The sequence below is a fragment of the Apteryx rowi genome, unplaced genomic scaffold, assembly GCF_003343035.1.
Source record: "Apteryx rowi isolate R43461 unplaced genomic scaffold, aptRow1 scaffold_267, whole genome shotgun sequence".
Classification (NCBI taxonomy): Eukaryota; Metazoa; Chordata; class Aves; order Apterygiformes; family Apterygidae; genus Apteryx; species Apteryx rowi.
Window position 1 is genome coordinate 568,424 of NW_020449052.1, and position 18,857 is coordinate 587,280.

An 18,857-nucleotide genomic window follows, 5' to 3' on the forward strand; every position below is an offset into this window, starting at 1 on the left:
GACAGCACATTGACGTGATGCATGGGAGTGGAACTGCCAGCTCTTCTCAGCCTCTCTACCTGACCTGATAGCATATCTGCTAGTGGTGTTAAGGTTACCATTCCTTGTTTGTACTGGGCTGAGAAGAGATAGACACATGCTCAACTACTGTGTTTTGTAAGTATTTGTTGATAGCAGGGGAATGGTGCGACTTGGCTTCTATGCCAAGCTCTTGACAATTGCTTTGATTTCTCTCCTCTCATTCTCCCTTCTTGTCGGGTCTGTTTTCCCTCTTCTCCAGGGATTTTCAGTCCTGATCTTCCCTTCTACACCTTCTGCCAAGCTGTTTGCCATGCTGTTTGATCTCTTTATCATTTCTAGAAAGACATTTCTCCTGCCTAACTTCAGCTGTCTAACAGTGATTTCCCAGGTCCTGAGACAAGTGAGTCAATGTAACTAACTCCTCACGGCTGCTCAAAGGGGAAGGTTCTTCTCCATCTGCTCCTGCTGCTTACTGTAGACTAGATCTGGTGCTGGTCAGGTCCCTAAATCAGCAGAGAACTACCCCAGCAAAAAGCTGGATTGCCTGTTAGTTTTGATCTGATTAAGTTGCTTGGAGTGAAGGGGGTGATGAGCTCAAAAACTTGCAAAGGAGAGGGTACAACTTTATAGCTGAGAGAGTATTTGAGGAGGGGTGGGATTTCCCCAAGGCTGCAGTTCTCCATAACATCTACATCTTCCTCTGTACCCTTGCTTTCAGCTGTCTCTGTCTCATGCAGCTTAAGTTAGTCATGGAGGCTGCCTTTTATAGTCAATGAAAGAGGCCTCACCAGAGGATGACCTGTGGTGTATGGGATGCGTCACCCTCTGGGGTACAAAGGCAGGCAACATAGACCCAGATATCTGAAAATCAGTTTCGTAAAATTAGATGAATGATAGTCTTGGCTATGTCGTTCTTCTGCCCCCTGGCTCCTCTGTTGTAGATCTAACTTTCGTTTCCCAGCGTTTGAATTGGACAGCTGCTTTCTCTTAAAGGCTCCCTCTTTTGGTGTTAGTGTCTGAACTGCATCAAAACTGCAGTTTCAGGGGAAGTTCTGCTCAGCCCTGTGTAGGTGGAATCCTCTGGGAGTCTATGACAAGACTAGTCTTTCTTAAGCATGTCTATAGACCAGTTTAAAACACAGCAAAACCAAGAGTCTGGTTAAAATTGGGTGGCTTTTTTTTAGGGGACAATTTCTAGTGTGTTTTGGAAAGAAATTTTGACAGAGAGGGAAGAGAACCTTTTAAAAATTTACTTCCAATGCAAGGAGAGCTGAAGTGTTTCGAAGAGTGGAGTTTCCAAAGTTAAATTCTAGCAAACATACTATTTCCTTGTTTTCATTTTTGGTGATGGCAGAATAGGAAAGTTCCATTCAAAATACTAATGAATGTAATAAAGTAAAGCATGAGGCAGATGCACTGCATGAAAAATACTAGTTCAAATATCTGAAGTTTAGGAAAGTTTAAGATAAGAGAAAATAAAAGGTTAAATAATGGGAAGTGTCTGTATTGACAGAGGCTAATAGCCTTGTTACTGTTTGCCACATTTGAGCAGAAATGGCAGGATTTTGCTCCCTTATGTGGTGCATGTGTTTTGAAGATTAAATCTTTCTCTTGCCCAGTAAACACGCAAGCTGACCTCAAGTCAGACTTGCACTGGATGAAGCTTTGCTATGATTGTTCAATCATTGGTACCAGATCTGTGCTCCCAGCAGTACAAAATTGACCCAGATCAGCCGTATGCATTTGTTAAAGTAACCAAAAGAGGTACTGTGATGTTTATGCTGACAGCAGAAGGACTGCTAACCTGCCATTCTGCCATAAAGCTTGGCAGTCACTTACTAGTGGTTTTTTTTTTTTTTTTTTTTTTTAAGAGCCTTGAACTCTTGGAGTGACACTTTGCAAGAGCGCTCAGCACTTCGTGCAGGGTCATGGTGTTTTTGCTTCACTGCTGAGAGTCCTCAAGCTGGATTGAATTTGATCTAATTGCTGCCTGAAATTGCTCTGAAGTTTGTGTTTGTTCTTGGTAGAAGTTAATGCAGGTCTCAATAAGGAGTGTCCTCACTGTTTACGGAGTTTTAATAGTTTTCACTAGATAAAACTACCAAGTGAAATAATTTTATTTTCATGGCAGTGTCTACCCTCAGGTAACTGTGACAATGCTTGACATGAGGTACATTGAGATTTGTTTGAAATACTCCTGTTTTTAATATTAAAATTACTTCTTCATCTTTATACACTTTAACTTCTGTAGAATGTGGAGGCTTTGTAGTCCAGAAGAGGAGTCTTCAGGTGTCCTTCCTATAATTTAATGAAGGACATTAAATTCCCCTCATAACATGAAACTCTCTCCTTCTTTGTTTTCCTGGCTTTTTAAAACAGTCTTTCCAAGGAAATTTATGCAAGCAGGTGCAGCATGCCTTTTGAGTCAATGAGCTGGCTTGTTTGACAGGTGAAGAACTCCTTGCTCAAGCAACTTGCAGAGAACACAGCTCCTAAACTACTTGTTTGACTTGAGATGAGAGAGTTTTAGCCAGAAAGCCTTGGCCAGCAGTTAGTGCAACAGGGTGGCACTGGGGAAGAGACACTCTCGTGTTGGGAAGCCTAACAGCTACTGGGACTTTATAGGTTAAACTGTTTGGAAAGCACTAACTAGCTGGTCATGGAGTTTAGGATGATGAATTGTCATGAAGCAGAATTTGCGTTGCTTTGATACAATTACAGAAGTTAAAGCACAGCTTCGTGTGAAGCGTTTTGTAGTAACTCAGTTTTTAAAAGATGGTGAAAGTGTGGATTATGATGTGAAGGTCTGCGTCTGGAAGAAACTACTGTTGCAGCTTTTCTAGCTGGTAAAGGTATTGTGGAAGCTACTACTCCATGATCTAAGAGCAACTTTCATAGCTGGATTTATTGTCTGGGCAACCGAAAACTAACCATATTGCAAGGCAGTAAATATGAAGAGTGCCTGCTGCGCACACATTGTGTTATTTTATCAGGTGTGCAGTATTGGGTAACATGGCAGCCTTTGTACAGAATAAGGCAGGCTATTCAAGAAGACTTGCAAAGGCTTGTGTAAAACAAACATGGCTAGACTTTCTCATTGTGCAAAATGAGTATTTTCAGTCTGTTCATAAAAACAAAGGAGAAGTGCTTTTTAATCAGCAGGATCAGTTTTTTGTAAACTCTACATGTTTGCTTTCAGATCCCCTGTGTCACTGCCAAGAGGTTAAAAAGAGTGCATTCACCTGGAATTATTTGCTGGGAGCTGGGAGATGTATTGAAAGAAAACCCAATATTGTCCTAGTTTGTATTTTTTTTGGCTTTTTTGATAGCTTTGCATTCTGTTTCTTGCAATGTATATAAAAGGTTTTCTCAGCTGTGAAAGAGCTTAAATGTTTTTTTTTCTGAAGTTGAGTCAACTTCTTGATGTCTTTTCTTATGACACTGGCTTTTTGAAAGAACATTGCTAGAGATTTTCAAGCAATTTTACTTTGTTGGAATCACATCTTTATTTACTAAATGTTTCTGGAACATCCTATTGGAATGACTTGCTTAGCTTTTCAACCTACTTTTAGAACTGCGTATTTTATTCCATTATAGTTTCTTGTCATTTCATTTCTTTCTATTTGCAGCATCTGGTGTCATTTGTCTCTCATAAGAGGAAACTGTGGGACTTTGAAAAGCTGTCAGCATTTTCAAACATTTGTTGCTAATGACTGGGAAGGAAGAGGAAACACAGTGACCTTTCAGGAGAAAAAAATTAGATTTAGACAGATGTGTATAAAATATGCTACAGAAAATTAGCAATATCATCACTGTTCCAGGTACATGGAACAAACCTGGTATTGCATACAGAAGTTTTGATGCTTCTGAATAATAGGAATTGATAGCTTTTTAGCTATTGTATTTGCTAAGCACAAAATCTTGCTGTAATTGCTTTCTGTGTTATGTTGTTCTGCACTGCTGCAATCCTAGTCTGGGTTAAAAACTGCTGTTTTGAACCTGTGCTATGAGCAGTCCCACAGTGCACAACAGCTGTCTTCAGTCGCACCTTTGAGGCTTCAGAGTATTTCCACTGTTTGCCCAGTCATTCACAAGGGAGAAGCCTTTGCTTTTATTTGGTCAGTTTAGCCAGTGTTTAAGACACTATTGATACTGAGCCTTTAAATGTATGACAATGTAATACCTGATAACCTCTTTAAGTTGTAGGCTGTATTTTTGGGTGTGTTTAGACACACAGGGAAGCTTCTGCCTCTTTTGTAGCTAAGTTCGATCCTAATAGCCATTACATGCTGTTGCTTTAAGAAGCAAGGGAAGTGAGAGGATGTCACCTTGGGCATGGCTGGATGCCATGCCAGTTCTTGCTGTGTACAAAACACCTTGCCTTTTTGTGCTGAACTTCTCTGAGACTGGATCTTCAAGGTCACTGACCTGGTTACTGCTTTTAATGCACAGCCTCTTGTTTTTCTGTTTATTTTATTCAGTTGGGACCTTTACTCTGTGTTGGTGTTTTCTATGTTAATACAATGGTATATTTTGCAGATTTCATCTCTTGTAGCAGTTCTGTTTCTGGTGCAGTGCGACTCTGGTGAGAACAGGTATCTACTCTGACCTCACAGCTAAAAGGATGAGGTCTCAAGACTTGTTGGTATCAGTCACATCAGTGACCTCCGCTGGAGTTTCACCTGGATTTTTTGAGGGTGTTGTAATGGAGATTAGGATCTAAAAAGGGTTTATATGTGCTCTTACTTTGGCTTGTTCTGAGAGTCGCCCTAAATGACCGAACATTTTAGCCATTTATGCTTTCACAGTGATTTCCGTGATGAATTGTGTTACTGAGGATGCTGTAGTTTCATGTGATTCTGTTGGTATCCTTTCTTCTTAGTGTTATGTAAATGCCAGTTTCAGTTTTAAGTGTTTCCCCCAGGGGTTTCAGTTACTCTTGAAGCCTCATCCTTAACTCACTGTATTTAACTTTGATGTGTCTGTGTCTGAGAAAATTGTGAGCCTTCAGCAGAAGTCCCATTAATATCAGCTGTCTGTAAAGACAGGGCAGTGTAAAAATCCATAACTTGTTCCTCTAGACTGAGGCTGACTTTACATACATTTAAATAACAAAGATTATTAAATGGAAAAATACCCCATGTTAATATACCATATGAAATTTTCACAACAAAACATTATCACTGGTATTCTGTGCAATAACTTTAACATATTTGTATAGTGGTGTGGAACTGTTTCTCTTTGCTTGTCACCTGGTCATTATTTAAAACTAAAAATAATTACTAGCTAATTTTGAAGTAGTCCAAATTTTAGTCCATGTCAGTGTTTCTTAAGTGGCTTGTATGTATTCTGTAATGTTAGGGTTACTGTACTTGCGTCTTTTAATGGTGGATGCAGTTTGTTGCACCTTTTCTGTTGCAACTGTGGGCTGCCTCTGAAAGGGGAAATCCGTACAGCCTTACCATCTTGGACACAGTCCTGCCATTTCCCCTGTGTCAAGATATACAAACTGCAATTGCAGTGAGTTGTTGAACTCTCTCTCATCCTTTGATTGCACTGTGGCCAGATCAGACCCAAGGAAGCGTAAGGGGTTCATGTGTGGAAGGCATTGAGTTAGGACTGTCTCTTGGTAGCAGGGTGTAGTTATGCTGGACTAGGTAGAATACATCCTCAGACTTCTTGGCAGATAATTTCAGTACGGTATTCTGTTATTTGTCTTAATACTATTTCTGCACCTTCCAGTATGACTGTATTCAATCATTTAACTCTGCTTTTAAATTTTGTGGTAGTTGCAAAATGAAGTTTGCAAGAATTTGGGGAATAGTCTAATTACTGTGGCTCAAGTAGTGCCTTACTGTGTGAGGTTTTTTTTTTTTTTTTTCTGGTAGTGACTTAAGTTAACATGACAAACTTTTTTTGCTTAACTTGGTTTTAGAGAGAGAAAAAAAAAAGTAGGAATAACTTTGTTGTTTGTAATGGCTGAAGGATGACTGTGCAGGTTCAGATGAAAGGTCTGTTTAGTTTGTTATCCTGCAAGATAATGGTCTGTAATGGATGCTTTGGGGAAAAGCATAAACAGTGTAAATGCACCTTTATGCTTTTTCTGTTGAATTGTCCCAGCTTCTTACAGAGCCCCTGGTTTAGGAGCTTCTTGAGGAGTCAGGGATAGCATCTGTATCGTATTTTTAATAGTTCTTAAGGGCTTTCTTTCCTGAGCTGACAGGGCAGTGCCTCCACACAGGCCTTCACTGTTCGGTGTTGACTGCCTGTGTGGAGATGATTAGTCTGTTATGAATCAGATGCTTCCATACAGTTACCACTGATCAGATGATGGCTGTAGCTTGCTGTGTTCAGTGCCTACTGTGGGAACTCAGTAACTGCATTCTGGATCAGGATGCCAGATCAGGGCAGCGTTGATGAGGTGAGATATGTTGTAAGTAAGAAAACGGATTTAGGATTGTGTTTTGTGAAGGCTGGAGCATGAGTGGTTGTGATTTGGAGAGGGCATTAGAGTTAGGGTGTCTGTAAAGAGGAAGAGTATGGCATGGGGTTAGAAGAACCCTGGACTGTGGAGGTAAGAACACATGAATAAGAGGAAAGGAGGAACTGAGATGTGCTGCTGGGACTGGCTGCTGATAGTAAAACCTTTAGCGATCCTTGCCAGCTGGGGTACCCGAGCCCTATTCTGTACTGGGAAGGAATATATTTGGGAACCTTCCGTTTGATCCAGTCTGCACAAGGTCATTTTTCATTATTAAGCAGTCTTGTGTTGCACAGAGTGGGTATGATTTCTACCTTGATTTTCAAGGCAAGGAAGCTTTCATCAGTGGGATTTTTTTGCTTTGTAAGATAGACTGTCCTCATATAAAATATTTTGCAATTGCTGAAAATGATTCTATGTCATAAATTCTTTGCTCCATTTTACTTCTTAGGAAAAAATTGATGCTGCTCCCACTTTGAACACTTCAAAAATATGAAAGTTGATACCAGTATCACATTTTGTGCTAATTTTTCATTATATCACCTGTCAGCTGATAAATCAGAACTATGAAATTCTTGAAATAGCCAGTTTCTTGGGAAAGTTATCCTTACTTCTCTCGGCCTGTATCCCCGGCAGTACTGTGAACAAGCAGAATTGGTGCAGATTTCATTTTTGGAGGTGTTTGTAATCTACCAGAAACTGTCATCTGTTAATATTGGATTTTTTTCTGTTATTCCAATAAACCATGAGTGTGAATTTCTTAGAAAAATTTATTACCAAACATCAGCATCATGTTGGATTACTGTTTTTGAGGGTGTGCATATGTGGATTTTAGCTAAATTTTTCGCTATTGGAAAATATCTGAACTGCTATGACATTTCCCCGCACCCAAAATTAAACTTCTTGCCTTGACAGATGAGATGTCTCACTCCCCTGCATTGGCTCTGGTGACAGCCTGATCCTATATTGAGCTGGTTTAGCTCACTAAACTTGCAGCAAATGTTCTACTTCTTGCTGGATACATTTTCTGCCAGTTTAGCTGATATAACTGGATTGCTGTGCAGGTTAAATGAACCCCAGAGTTACGTGAATGTTAGGGGATGTGAGAGCACTTGGCTAGGAGAAGCAGATAAGGGAGGTTCCTCGCCTGGATTGTTACATTAGTTTAGATTTATCGTGAAACCTTGTCCTGGTTGTGGGCTTGTAAGCCCTGAGCAGGAATGGTTTACCTGGATGTTTGTCGCATTTCTTGCCCCTAGGTGCCTGCCTCACCCTTTTTAGGGGTGACTCAGCTGCTTGCTTGGCAGCTGCTGGATGGCCTCAAGTTACAGGCTGCTGTATTAAATCCGCTTCAGTTTTCAGGGTTCCTTGCCTTAAGGTGCAGGGGCTCTGTAGCTGTTCAGCTGCTGCTCAGGAGGCTAAACCAGCCCTGCGACAGGAGCGGTTTCTTTGCGAGGCAGAGCAGATGGTGGTGAGACTTGTCACAGCTGTCCCTGCTCCTGAATCCAGTCCTGTGCTTGTGCTTTCAAAAACTCTTTCAAATGTGTTTTATAAATGGTGGATGATCCTGGTTCACGTTATTCTGGAGGACAGGGAGAGATCTAGCCCCTCGGCCCCTTTTTAACAGTATTTGTACTTGCTAAAATCAAAATTGCAAGCTACGGATAGAAAGGGTCCCCTTTGGAGTAGCTGTAGCTCAGAGAGTGTACATGCAGTTTTCAACTCTTCAGTGGTTTTAAAATGAAAGTAAATAGAAGCAAATTCACTCTGAGTTAATTGAAACTTGAGTTCTCAGTTTTGGGTGCTTGTTCACTTCTTCTAATTATTCTGGGGTTACTTGTTTCCAGCTGGTGGTTCTAAACGAAAGCTTCAGCAGGCTATATAGGAATTCACTAAGCTGTTATTCTTGGTTAGTTTTTGGCACTTTTAACAGTATGTTCAGGAAGCAATTAAGATCTCTGATAAACACCCTTTTAGCAGAAGGGCGTAACACTCATTCTGGTTTTGTATTGTTCTTCTTGAATTTGAAGCTATCTTTATCCCCCCCCCCCCCGATTTTTTTCCAGGCTTGTGCGTTCTGATCATGCCTAGTCAAATTCTGACCCATTCCAGAAATCTGAAAATGCCAGTTCCCCTTCACAGCCTTCCTGCTTATACTTAATTGTACAAGCGTTTTCCTGTTTCCGTAGTTCATATATCTATTAAAAAAAAGAAAAAAAAGCACACATATGTGCACCAAAATGTGAGTCTCTTTAGCATGCTGGTAAGCAGTGGCCAAGCCCAGTGTGTGTTTGAGGGACTGTCAGTGGGACTGTTTGTATGTGGCTCCTGCTTTGTCTGGTATTTCTTCTCCACTGATACTGGAGGGATGCATCATCTGATCTGTATCCATTTGTTCCAGATCAAACGTGAGCATGTGATAGCGTTTAAGTTGTGGTCAGAGCACGTGATACCGCAGTAGAACAGCCAGCAGGAGGCTATTTTAAGAGGGCAGATGATAACTGATACATAGTACAATGTCTTTGCAGTAAGATTACTCCCCCCCCCCCCCACGCACACACTTTGTATATGTCTGTTTTTCTGAACACTGCTGTTTAAAAAAATTTCTGTCTCAGAAGCCTTACTATGTGTCTGTGGTACTTTGATGGTTGTGACTTAAACTGAAACTTAGCTTCTATTATCTCTATTTTATAAGCGGAGAACTGAGTTACAGGTAAAACAGGTAATACTCTGCCTATTTTGGTCCCAAAGAAATTAGTTTTCCTGCTTTTTTTCCAAATATTTAAGGATGTAATATCAGCATGTATTTTTTTTAACTTCGTTTTTCTCTGTCCTCTTCTCCTTGCTTCATACAGCATAGCTTTTTAAACTAAATTGATACTTCAGAAATTAATTCTGAAATGTTGACAGAACACATATCTAGACTGAAGAAGGATGAAATCAATTATGGCAAATGCTCATTGCTGTGTTTTTAGGTAAGAGTTTGGAGAGGTTCGCAGTTTAGCTGATGTGTAGTACTTTATTTCAGAAAATAAATCGAAGTACTCTGAAATGGGGATTCTCACTTCCTAATGTTTGAAATCTAGTTGCAAGTTCCCTAAATATGTTGACTCCCTTGTATCCAGTACTTGGTTTATTCTGGCCCTTTTAAAATTTCTGTGCATCATTACTGAGTTCAGCCACTGGCAAAGAGCAGTTTGTAGAGCTGTGCAGAGATAGAGCAACTGGATGCTTGAATACTCATATTCAAGACAAGCTTGGCAAATGCAGTTGGCAAGACGAGTTCTCTCCGTTCCTCAGGCCGACGGGGTAGTCCCGTTCTGTAATCTTAAGTGACTGTAATTGCTGGTGTCTAGTCATTTTGATTTCTGTTATGATTGAGTGTGATTTGCTTGAGGTCAGTCTTCATTTTCATTCTTGATATTTTCAGTTAGCAGGAATTGCTGGTCCAGTGTTTGAAAGTTCAGAGCCATTTTTTGCCTTGTTCTCTTTTGAAAGCTGGTTTCCAACTTGTTTTTCCTGACATGTATTTTCATATATTCACAATTTTTTCCTGGCATGTATTTTTGTAAAAACATGTGGTCATAATGTATGGGTTGCTAAATACTCTGGATTCATTTACTTGTTTATATTTTAAGACAGAAACAGTTTACAAATTTCTTTGCAATGACTTGGCTTTTAGTTATGACATTATCTGTAAATCACAAAGAGGAAGATGCATCTCTGCCCATGAAATTCACCTAGTACATCAGGGTATAATAGACATTAGACATCCTCTCAACCGTAACTCCTGTTACAGAGAATTACAAAGAACTTTCTTCCGTGCTACTGCTCCTTGGTGATGTTAAATGTGATGGGTGGACAGACAGGTGCCCAAGAGGGGTCTGATTTAGCAGAAGCCATGGTATGAAGGAATAGCTTCCCAAAAGTATGATCTGCTACTGTGATTTAAGGAAAAAAATGAAAGCACAGCCACTCCTGTGATGGCATTCATTCACATCTGCCAGGGATCGCAGTCTTGTAAACACCACCAGATGTTTTTGTTATAAGCATCCCATAAATTTAGAAGACTAAAAGCTCCTGTTTCATTTTTTTTGTAATTACAAATTACTTAGAAACTAATTACCAGTTATTATCTCATACCAAGGCCTAAAATCTCAAATGTCTTCTGCTATGTTAATCTTTAATAAGCTACTCATGCAAGAAAAAATTGGTTTCATAAGCATAACTAGTACTATCTGAATCAAAAGCTCAGTTCTTGAGCAGATGTTAGCATTCTTCTCAGAAAAAGCAACAACTAGAAGCTGCCTTCCCTTTGTGCTGCCTGATGCTTTTGAGAACATCTCCTGTTAGAAGTTGTGGGTGTTGTTGGCTTTGTTTTTGTTTTGAAATTTGGGCATGACCTTTTTTTTAACTGTGGCACAGTCTCCAATCCCAGTTACAATTTTGGCTTCTAGCCCACTTGCATCCCTTAGTGCTTAAATTTGTCATTTGTGGTGTCTAAAAGAAACACTATGAAAGCCAGAGCCTTTATTTAGCAAAAAATTATTGACACATTGCAATTTATGTTTACTGTAAAATCTATGCTGATAAAGACTGCAGAAATATATATATATGCTTTTTTCCATTACATGGTCAGATGAAAGGATCATTCTCAGGTTAAAAAAATATGTACTTTGTTATGCTCTTGAGAAGCTTGTTGGTTTCTCGTGAAGCAGTTCTGTGAGCGCAGAGACTTCTGCTTTGACTTCTGGAGCACTGTTCTGGTACAGGACTAGCTTTATGGATAATAAAAGACCCAGTAGAATCCATTAGCAAGTTTAGAAAAATCATATAACCTTAGTTAACTGAGCATCTGGTCTTGGTCATCAGAATATATTGTTACTGTGTACAGCAGGCCTTCATCTAAGCAGACGGCCATCACAGATGCAGACCCTTCACTTTGGGATGTAAAGGAATCTGTACTTCAGTCAATGATAGTTTTTTTTCCTACAATTTTTATGCTACTTCTGAACTTATTCAGACATCTTTGGTTCTTTCGTTCCTAGGACCTGGACCACTGGGAGAAGGATAAAGTAGACTTCATAGCTGTCATTTTCAGAAAGTAAAGCTACTTATAGATCAGTCGGAACTGTTTGCCTTTGCACATTTTTTCTCTTGTGGTTTTCCCAAGAGCATGCAACTATTTAACCATGTACTTATTTGTCAGATGTGATAGCAATCTGTCATGATTTATGTACCTTTTAGCCAAAAATTAGTTTACTACACCTGGAGAATTCTGGCAAGCTTGCTGTCTTGACATGTTCCAAGAGAACATCATTAGTTGCCCCTTGTGCCCAGTACTGATCTTTGTTCTTTATTTAGTGTTTTTTTTTTTTTAATGTGTTTACTCAAGTGTAGGGAATGCAGAGTTATCTGTCCTTTCCCTTTCCCTGAAGCCTTTATGAATAAAGATCAGCAGTAACTATTATTTTATCAGCCTATAAACTCAGTAGCATCTCTGTAATTAATTTTATGACTTACCTTTCCAGAGGAAACTGGTTGGTTAAAAAACAAAAAACAACCCACCCCAGACACTGAATTAGTATTAAAGAACTTTTGATATGAATATTTATCTTATTTGGATCTTACAAGCTAAGGATTGGGTTTATCTTTATCAGTGAGTGCTTACTAGAGTGCTGCAGGAGGAGGGTCTGACTGATGACCTGACAGGCAACCAATGACATAACTCTGTAGCAGAGCATGTTGTGTTTCCAAGTGTGTACTCTGTAGGGTGTTTTTTATAACCATTTACATACAGAATTCCCAAAGTATTTTTGGACTGGATTTTCCCATCTGTGTTACCTGATTTAGAAAAGTAGTTTACCTAGTTCTTTTTTGTATGTAGCAGAAAGAGAGGTGAGCTTTACTGGGCTGTTTCCCGCATATGTCTATGGCTGAGTTTTCCTGTTGAGATATCTACCTTTATTGTCATTAAGGATGCTTATGGAATTACTTTGTTTCAGCTAAGTAAAGAGGTGTAAGTTGTTTTGTCAGCAAGAGCTGAGCTTGGGTGTCCTGATCAGATTTTATCCATAGTAGTTTCATTCTAACAACTTTTATTTTGCCTGTAATTCCAAGAGAGCAAGCTTCCTTAAGCCTTAGTACCTAATCATTTATGAATACTATATTTCACTAATTATCTCTTTATCAATGGCAGCTGCAATTATCACTATGTGGTATTATCTATAAGGTTCAAAACTTCCAAAGCACTTTGGTAGTGATTTGGGATGGAGCTGTGATACATGTAGTTCTTAGTTTGCTGTGCAGATAGAAATTTGGAACAGCCTGATGTTTTCTTGCAGGAAAGTACAAATGCAGATGGTGCTAACCTTTCCATATCTATTTTTAAATTACATCTTCTTTTCCTGCTTGTAAAAGTTCCTAGTTTAAAATACAAAATTTTGTAACATTCATACTAAAGGAGTCCTCTGAGAATTCATTGCGGATGCTAACTTCTCCCTGTGCAGCATTCTAGCAAGAGACAGATCGAGAAAGCTTCAGAAGTTGTACAGCCCATCTCCAAAAGGAAGCTAGTATTTCTTTGTGCAGATTGTTTGCCAGAAACATCCTTGCTGAGGTTCATGAAGAATAAGTTGTGTATGTGCAGTTTTGCTGATGTTAAGTTTAAATGTTGCCTTTACAACAATGGCTTAGGTAAAATGTTATGTAGTATTTGAAATGAATGCTCTGCAGAATTGTCAGTGCTTTGATGCAGCTGGTTTTGAGAAAAAAATATTGGAGCTGGGAAAGCCCTAGCAAATCTTCAGGGATTTTAAAACAAATTTTTTAACTTCTGTTATTTTCAGATCTTTTTTGTAAATGCATATTTAGATATACATACACGCACTAATTACAAACTTCCCTGTATAGCTTTTCTGCTGGTAACGCCTGCTTTTGTAGATAACGTGTTAAGTCTTAAAGATATTACTAATTATAGGAACTAAAGCTTTTAGGTGGTGTGGCGTCTTAGTACAATTACATGTTTTACTACTGAGGAGTAGGTTTACATCTGAGCAGTAAAATTTATTTGAGATCTCATCTGAAGTTTTATGTATTCCTTACCATTCAGAGTTTTAATTTCTCTTGTGAACTGTTACCAAACCACACAGAAATCCTGCACTGCACATCTATTCTCTTAGTTATTTTCAAACATTTCCCCTTGTCTTACTCTAAACTTTTGAAACATGACTTTTTTTTTTTTTTTAAGCTTTCCCTTGTGCTGTGCGTTGCTAGATTTGGGAAACAGTATGCCTCATACAGAGTTTCAGAATGCTTGTAATCGTCTTTTCTTCTCCCCCCTCCCCCTCCTTCCTCTCTCAGTTGTCATAGTTCCCTGCTTTTCTTATCTTTCCTCCTACAGCCGCAGCTTTCAGATGATTACTTGCTACTCAAGGAACAGCTGTTACATAATAGCTGAATGAGACTAAGCTCCACTTACAGCTGACCTAAGGTTAGAATAAACAAAAAAAATTATGCTTCCTCTGTGGCCTTATCTATGTAATCTTTTTCCTAGCCTAGGCCTTTTGAAGGTAATCACAGGAAGATGGAACATGAATGGCATCTTGGCTTCACCTTGCTGTCTGGTCAAGGGGTAGAAATGCACTGGGGGGCTGGAAAGGAAGTAGGTGTTGGAGGCTCTTAATGTTTTTAAAGAAGGTCCCCAATTTCTATCTGGGAGGTGTTTTTTCTACCGCTTGTTTCTTCGTGCTCCCCTGGCCAAAAACACTGCAGTATGTCCAGTAGGAGCAGGTGGAATGACACATTATATGGTCACGCTGTTTTTTGCCAAATTCTGCAGGTGAGGCAGAGAGACCCTGTTAATCTCCTTTTATTTCCTTTGGGTGAGCCAGCCAATGTTCTTTTAATCTTTTGTACAAGGGGCCCTAGGCCACCAAGCAGAGCTGGAAAGCGTCTTGCGTATTTGGTACAGCCCAGGGGTTGCAGCTTAGTTTGGGATGGCTGGCGAGGTTGGTGCTGCCAGCCCTATCTGTGCTGCACAGATGTCTGGGCTGCTCATAAGTCAGCTCCTGAGCTGCTGCAGTTTACACTGCACTGTTTTAAGGAAAGCAGTGAAATGCTTAAGACATTAATATCCTCTGAGAATACTGTGCACGTGTATATTCAAGGCACTAGTTGAGTAAAAAGAAAGTATTTATTAAAAAGAAGCCTTTCTGTTTTGCTCATAACCAGTGTGTGAAGTTTTTTACTGTGACTGTTAGTTTCACCGAGGCTGTCATGGCTTAAGGATATGTGCAAGATAAAACTGGTGGAAGATGTAACATTTGAAGAAAAGTTTATGCATCTGGAAGCTTGTCTGAAACACCTCCCAGTTTTTCCTGTTTCCAGTTATAAACCTTGTCTTATCAGGAGAAACAAGCTAATTTAAAAATTTCCTTCCTCCCTAATTGGCTTCTGATTTCATGGGCTAGAAGGGGAGAATAAAATATTATAAGAACATCTGAGGTCTTGAATCTGGGTAGGCTGAACAAATGAATGCTTGCTACAGGCTTCTTGGTTATCTTAGTTGGCTCTCACCTTGTATATTCTTGACCTGATTTGCTACTTTCCTTTTCCTTTCACTAATCCCTCAGTTAACATTTTTGCAGTTTCAGTAGGGACTAACCTTTGCAGGGATGAGAGAGATGAATATTGCTGTGTTAGCTTTATTTCCTTAATATTTTTGTTTCAGAAAATAAACACCTTTTGAATAGGAGTCTCCATCAGCTGTTAGCAGTTCAGATGACTTAAAATGACTTTGAATGTATTGCCATGGCCATCCTTAATGTGCTGGCATTTTAAGAGTTGTATGTAGAAGTCAGCTTTACTTTAAAATGAATATGGATTTGGTATTTGACAACCATTATGTGGATGAAATGGATCTCTAAGGCATTTAGTTTGCTGTTTAAGATACATCAGTGATGGAAAAATCAATATGACTCATATGAAATGTATTAAAAATTTGGCTAATTAATAGGCTTTAATGCAATAATAAATGAGGAATTGCCATCCAGTGTACATCTTTCTGTAGGGTATTTGCTGCCATTGGTACTTGACCATGTGATTTAACATTTCATCAGTGACCTGGAAGAGATCATCTATTTATTACCGATAAAGTCTGCAGCCAGTTGAGATGCTAGGGGCGAAAAAAGTACAGGTGTGGTTATAGGGAAACGGACTCATCACTTGAGGGTAGGTGCCTGGGCGGTGGGGAGGGAGGTTGGAGATCTGCGAGTTGTGACGGGGAATCCGCAGATCTGTGCAGTTGCGGTGCTGTGACCAGATGGGACAGTGTGCTCTTGGGGATATGCCCAGGTTTATAGATAATGGAAGACCCCTCTATATTAGGCAGTTTGGTCTGGCCTGCTTCTAGAATATAGTGTCTGTCTGTGATAATGATGTGCAAGATGTTGAAAGAAGGCGGAGAACAGAGGAACAGGAGACTGATTTAAAGAGCAGGAAAACAGGCCAGTAATAGTTGAGTAAATGCGTCAGGCTGCTTAGCCTGAAGTTTATTGATTCCCTGCTATAACTATTTATAAATTGCAAAGTGTTCCTGGTGCAAGGCTCCTAATATGGTTCTGTTCTTTCTCTATTTAAAAGATGTGCTTTATGTTAATGCTTATATAATGCATATCTGTACGTGGTCAGTTCTGTGGAATTTAAAAACAAAGGAGCGATATTTATGTATTCTATTTAAATAGTTTGTTCAAAAGATTTGGCTTGTCTGGGTCCTCATCTGATGTGATTTATGTCAGTTTTGTACTTGTATCCTGACCAGTGGTTTATCTGACTGTCTTGGAGGAAGATACTCATTAGATGAACAAGGTTCATCATAGGTGGAATCTTTGTAGACTTCAGAATGTTGTTTGCATGGAAAGTAAGGGTATGTTGGAAGTATTTTGCTATGAAGATTTGTTTAGCATCTATATATGCCTGTCATATACTGCTTAAAAGACAAGTCGCAATATTTTCAAGCTAGTATCTTTTAAAGTGTTTGCATTTCTAGGTCTTAGAACTGTTGTAAGCGCAGGCAACTTTGAATGCTTCTGACATGATTTAAAAAATGGGCCATGTTAGTATTACAGAAGCTAAGTTAGCCTGCAGACCGTTCTATTTGGTACTAGTGTGCAATATGAAAATAACTTTGCATAACTTTGGATCTCTAAATTCAGCTTTGATTCTGGCAGTTACGGATTCAGTGTGTTTGTGCATGCGATCCATTAACATTGAATACGGAAGGTACTAAATGACTGCCTCTCTGCCTCTCTTCCATGCAGAAATGATGTTTTAAAGTATAACTTCTTGGAGCAGATCTGCATGTAAAAACCAGAAATAGCATGGTAGTGCACAGGCAAGTCTGACTTCTACTGAAAGGCTGGAGAGAACTGCTTTTTCTAGCAGCTCCATTTAAGCTCTTAAAACATCCTGAGATGATTTTTATGCATGTCAGAGATACTTTCTGGATATCTCTGTGAAATTAGGAAACCTACACTAATGGAGAAGAAGATTTTCTTTTTTTATTGAAACAAAGTGTGCATATTCAAGTAGTTCAGCTCAGTTTTGATGTGCAAATAATGAATTAGCTTCAGAACTTTAGAGAACCTAAACTTTTTAGCTGCACTAGAAGCTTTATATGCTTCAGTCTCCTAACAAGAGTTTTGAAGAGACGGGCTTTTGTCTGCTGCAGACCACAAAGATGACAGGTTTCATCACTTTTTATCTCTCTAGGTTAGTTTATTCTTAAACATTTATTTATTTAGTGTAAAATTCCTCTGAAAGGAGTCATTTCCTCCCCTCTGCCCACTTATCAAATACTGTGGATAAATAGAATGGCTGTGACAGTCGCTAAGGGTGGCTTCCTGGCAAAATTGCTTTATATAAAATTGCAAGGAAGCAAGCGTTTCTCTTATCCTCTCATTGTGTTACTTCCTGTGAAGTAACATACTAGGTGTGTTTCCTGGATACAGGGTTTTTTATGGCATTGTATATGTTGGGATGATCCAATTAAATTGTTCTTGATATCCCTTATAGTCTCAGCATAACAGGAAACAAGGCTTTCTCACATCCTATTTTGCATGAGTTAGTCCGACTTTGCTGGAGACCTTTTAGCTGTATCAGAATTCAGAATGAAGGTGAGCTTAAAATATATTTAGTTTTTTAGGTTTTTTTTTTTTTTTTTTAAGCAAGTCCAAGCTATAGCTTGTAATCTTTTTTCTTGAACGTTCCCTTTTAAAATTTCCCTCTCTCCCCCCATTAATACTGTTCTGATCCAGTTCTGGTGTCTGCCTTCACTGATACCGAGTAGCACTGAACACGCGCCTGTCTCTCTTGTATTTCTTTTATTAGGATCAGGGCCATTGTTTCATGACTCTGTTCATATTTTTAATTTGCTTGTCTAAAAACCAGCACAGTAAGTATATAGCTAATGATGAAAATTTTAAACTCTTGGTCCTTTTTTGTTCCATAACAGCTTAAATTTTTTTCCAATATGAGGAGTGGTTAAGCTGATTGCCATTTTTCCTTTCAAGCCAAGTTTATGTACTTTGCTGTCACTTTATCAGTGTCTCTTCTCAGCAGTGTCTTTTCTCATGTCTATTTATCAAAAATTATGCCATTAATATAACTTTAATGCATCTCTGTTCTCTTCGTATAAAATCAGATAATTTATTGGCTTATTTTCTTCTTTGTGTATGGAACATTTCAATACTTTCTCATATTTCAGGAAAAAAAACCTACAGAATTTGTGTCTATGAGACTCCCTCATTCCTCTACTTACTCCTTAAAGCTTTAAATAAATATGAACAGTCTTTAAATTATCTTTAGCCCAGTGATACTTAGTTAAATAATAATTCTTTGACTTAATTTATGCAAGTGATAACTGCTTGGAGTACATTAGTATTTACCACTGACGGCTTGATTCTGTTGGTAGCTAGCAGCATTGCTGTTGTGAACCTTGTGTATACTGTCCGAGCTTGAGAGGTGCCAGGAACTGGTGCAGCCAGGTTAGAATTGCTGTTCAGTAGGACCAAAGATGAGCTGTGGCTCACAGGCTGAGGAAAAAATGTAGGTTCAAAATCCGAGCGTTAACATACGTAAGTGCCTCAAATACTGTGAATGCAAGAGATTTTATTTTTCTGACTAGTGAGTAATATGTGACTCGTTAAATGTTTCCCGAATCTGTTCTGCCTTTGTTAGCAGATCACATAACAAGTCACAACCAGTTTGTTAGTCTGTTGTGTGGTTACTTTAGATAAGTTTTATGATAATAATTGGCATTTCTGTTGGTTTCAGCCAAGCTCCCTTTTCCTTTTCC

The 18,857-nt window shown here is 39.0% G+C and overlaps 1 protein-coding gene across 4 annotated transcripts in view; it reads left to right on the forward strand.

Annotated features, from left to right (window-relative positions):
* ARHGEF7 (Rho guanine nucleotide exchange factor 7) overlaps positions 1-18,857 on the forward strand; it is a 117,092-nt gene that overhangs the window by 15,956 nt on the left and 82,279 nt on the right. For 2 of the 4 annotated variants that reach the window (XM_026068031.1, XM_026068032.1), the window contains exon 1: positions 17,583-17,676. The exons of the other annotated variants lie outside the window; for them this stretch is intronic. In XM_026068031.1, the coding sequence (XP_025923816.1) occupies positions 17,671-17,676 (6 nt within the window). In that variant the 5' untranslated portion in view covers positions 17,583-17,670. Of the gene's footprint in view, positions 1-17,582; positions 17,677-18,857 lie in introns of those variants that run through there. 4 annotated transcript variants of the gene reach the window in all.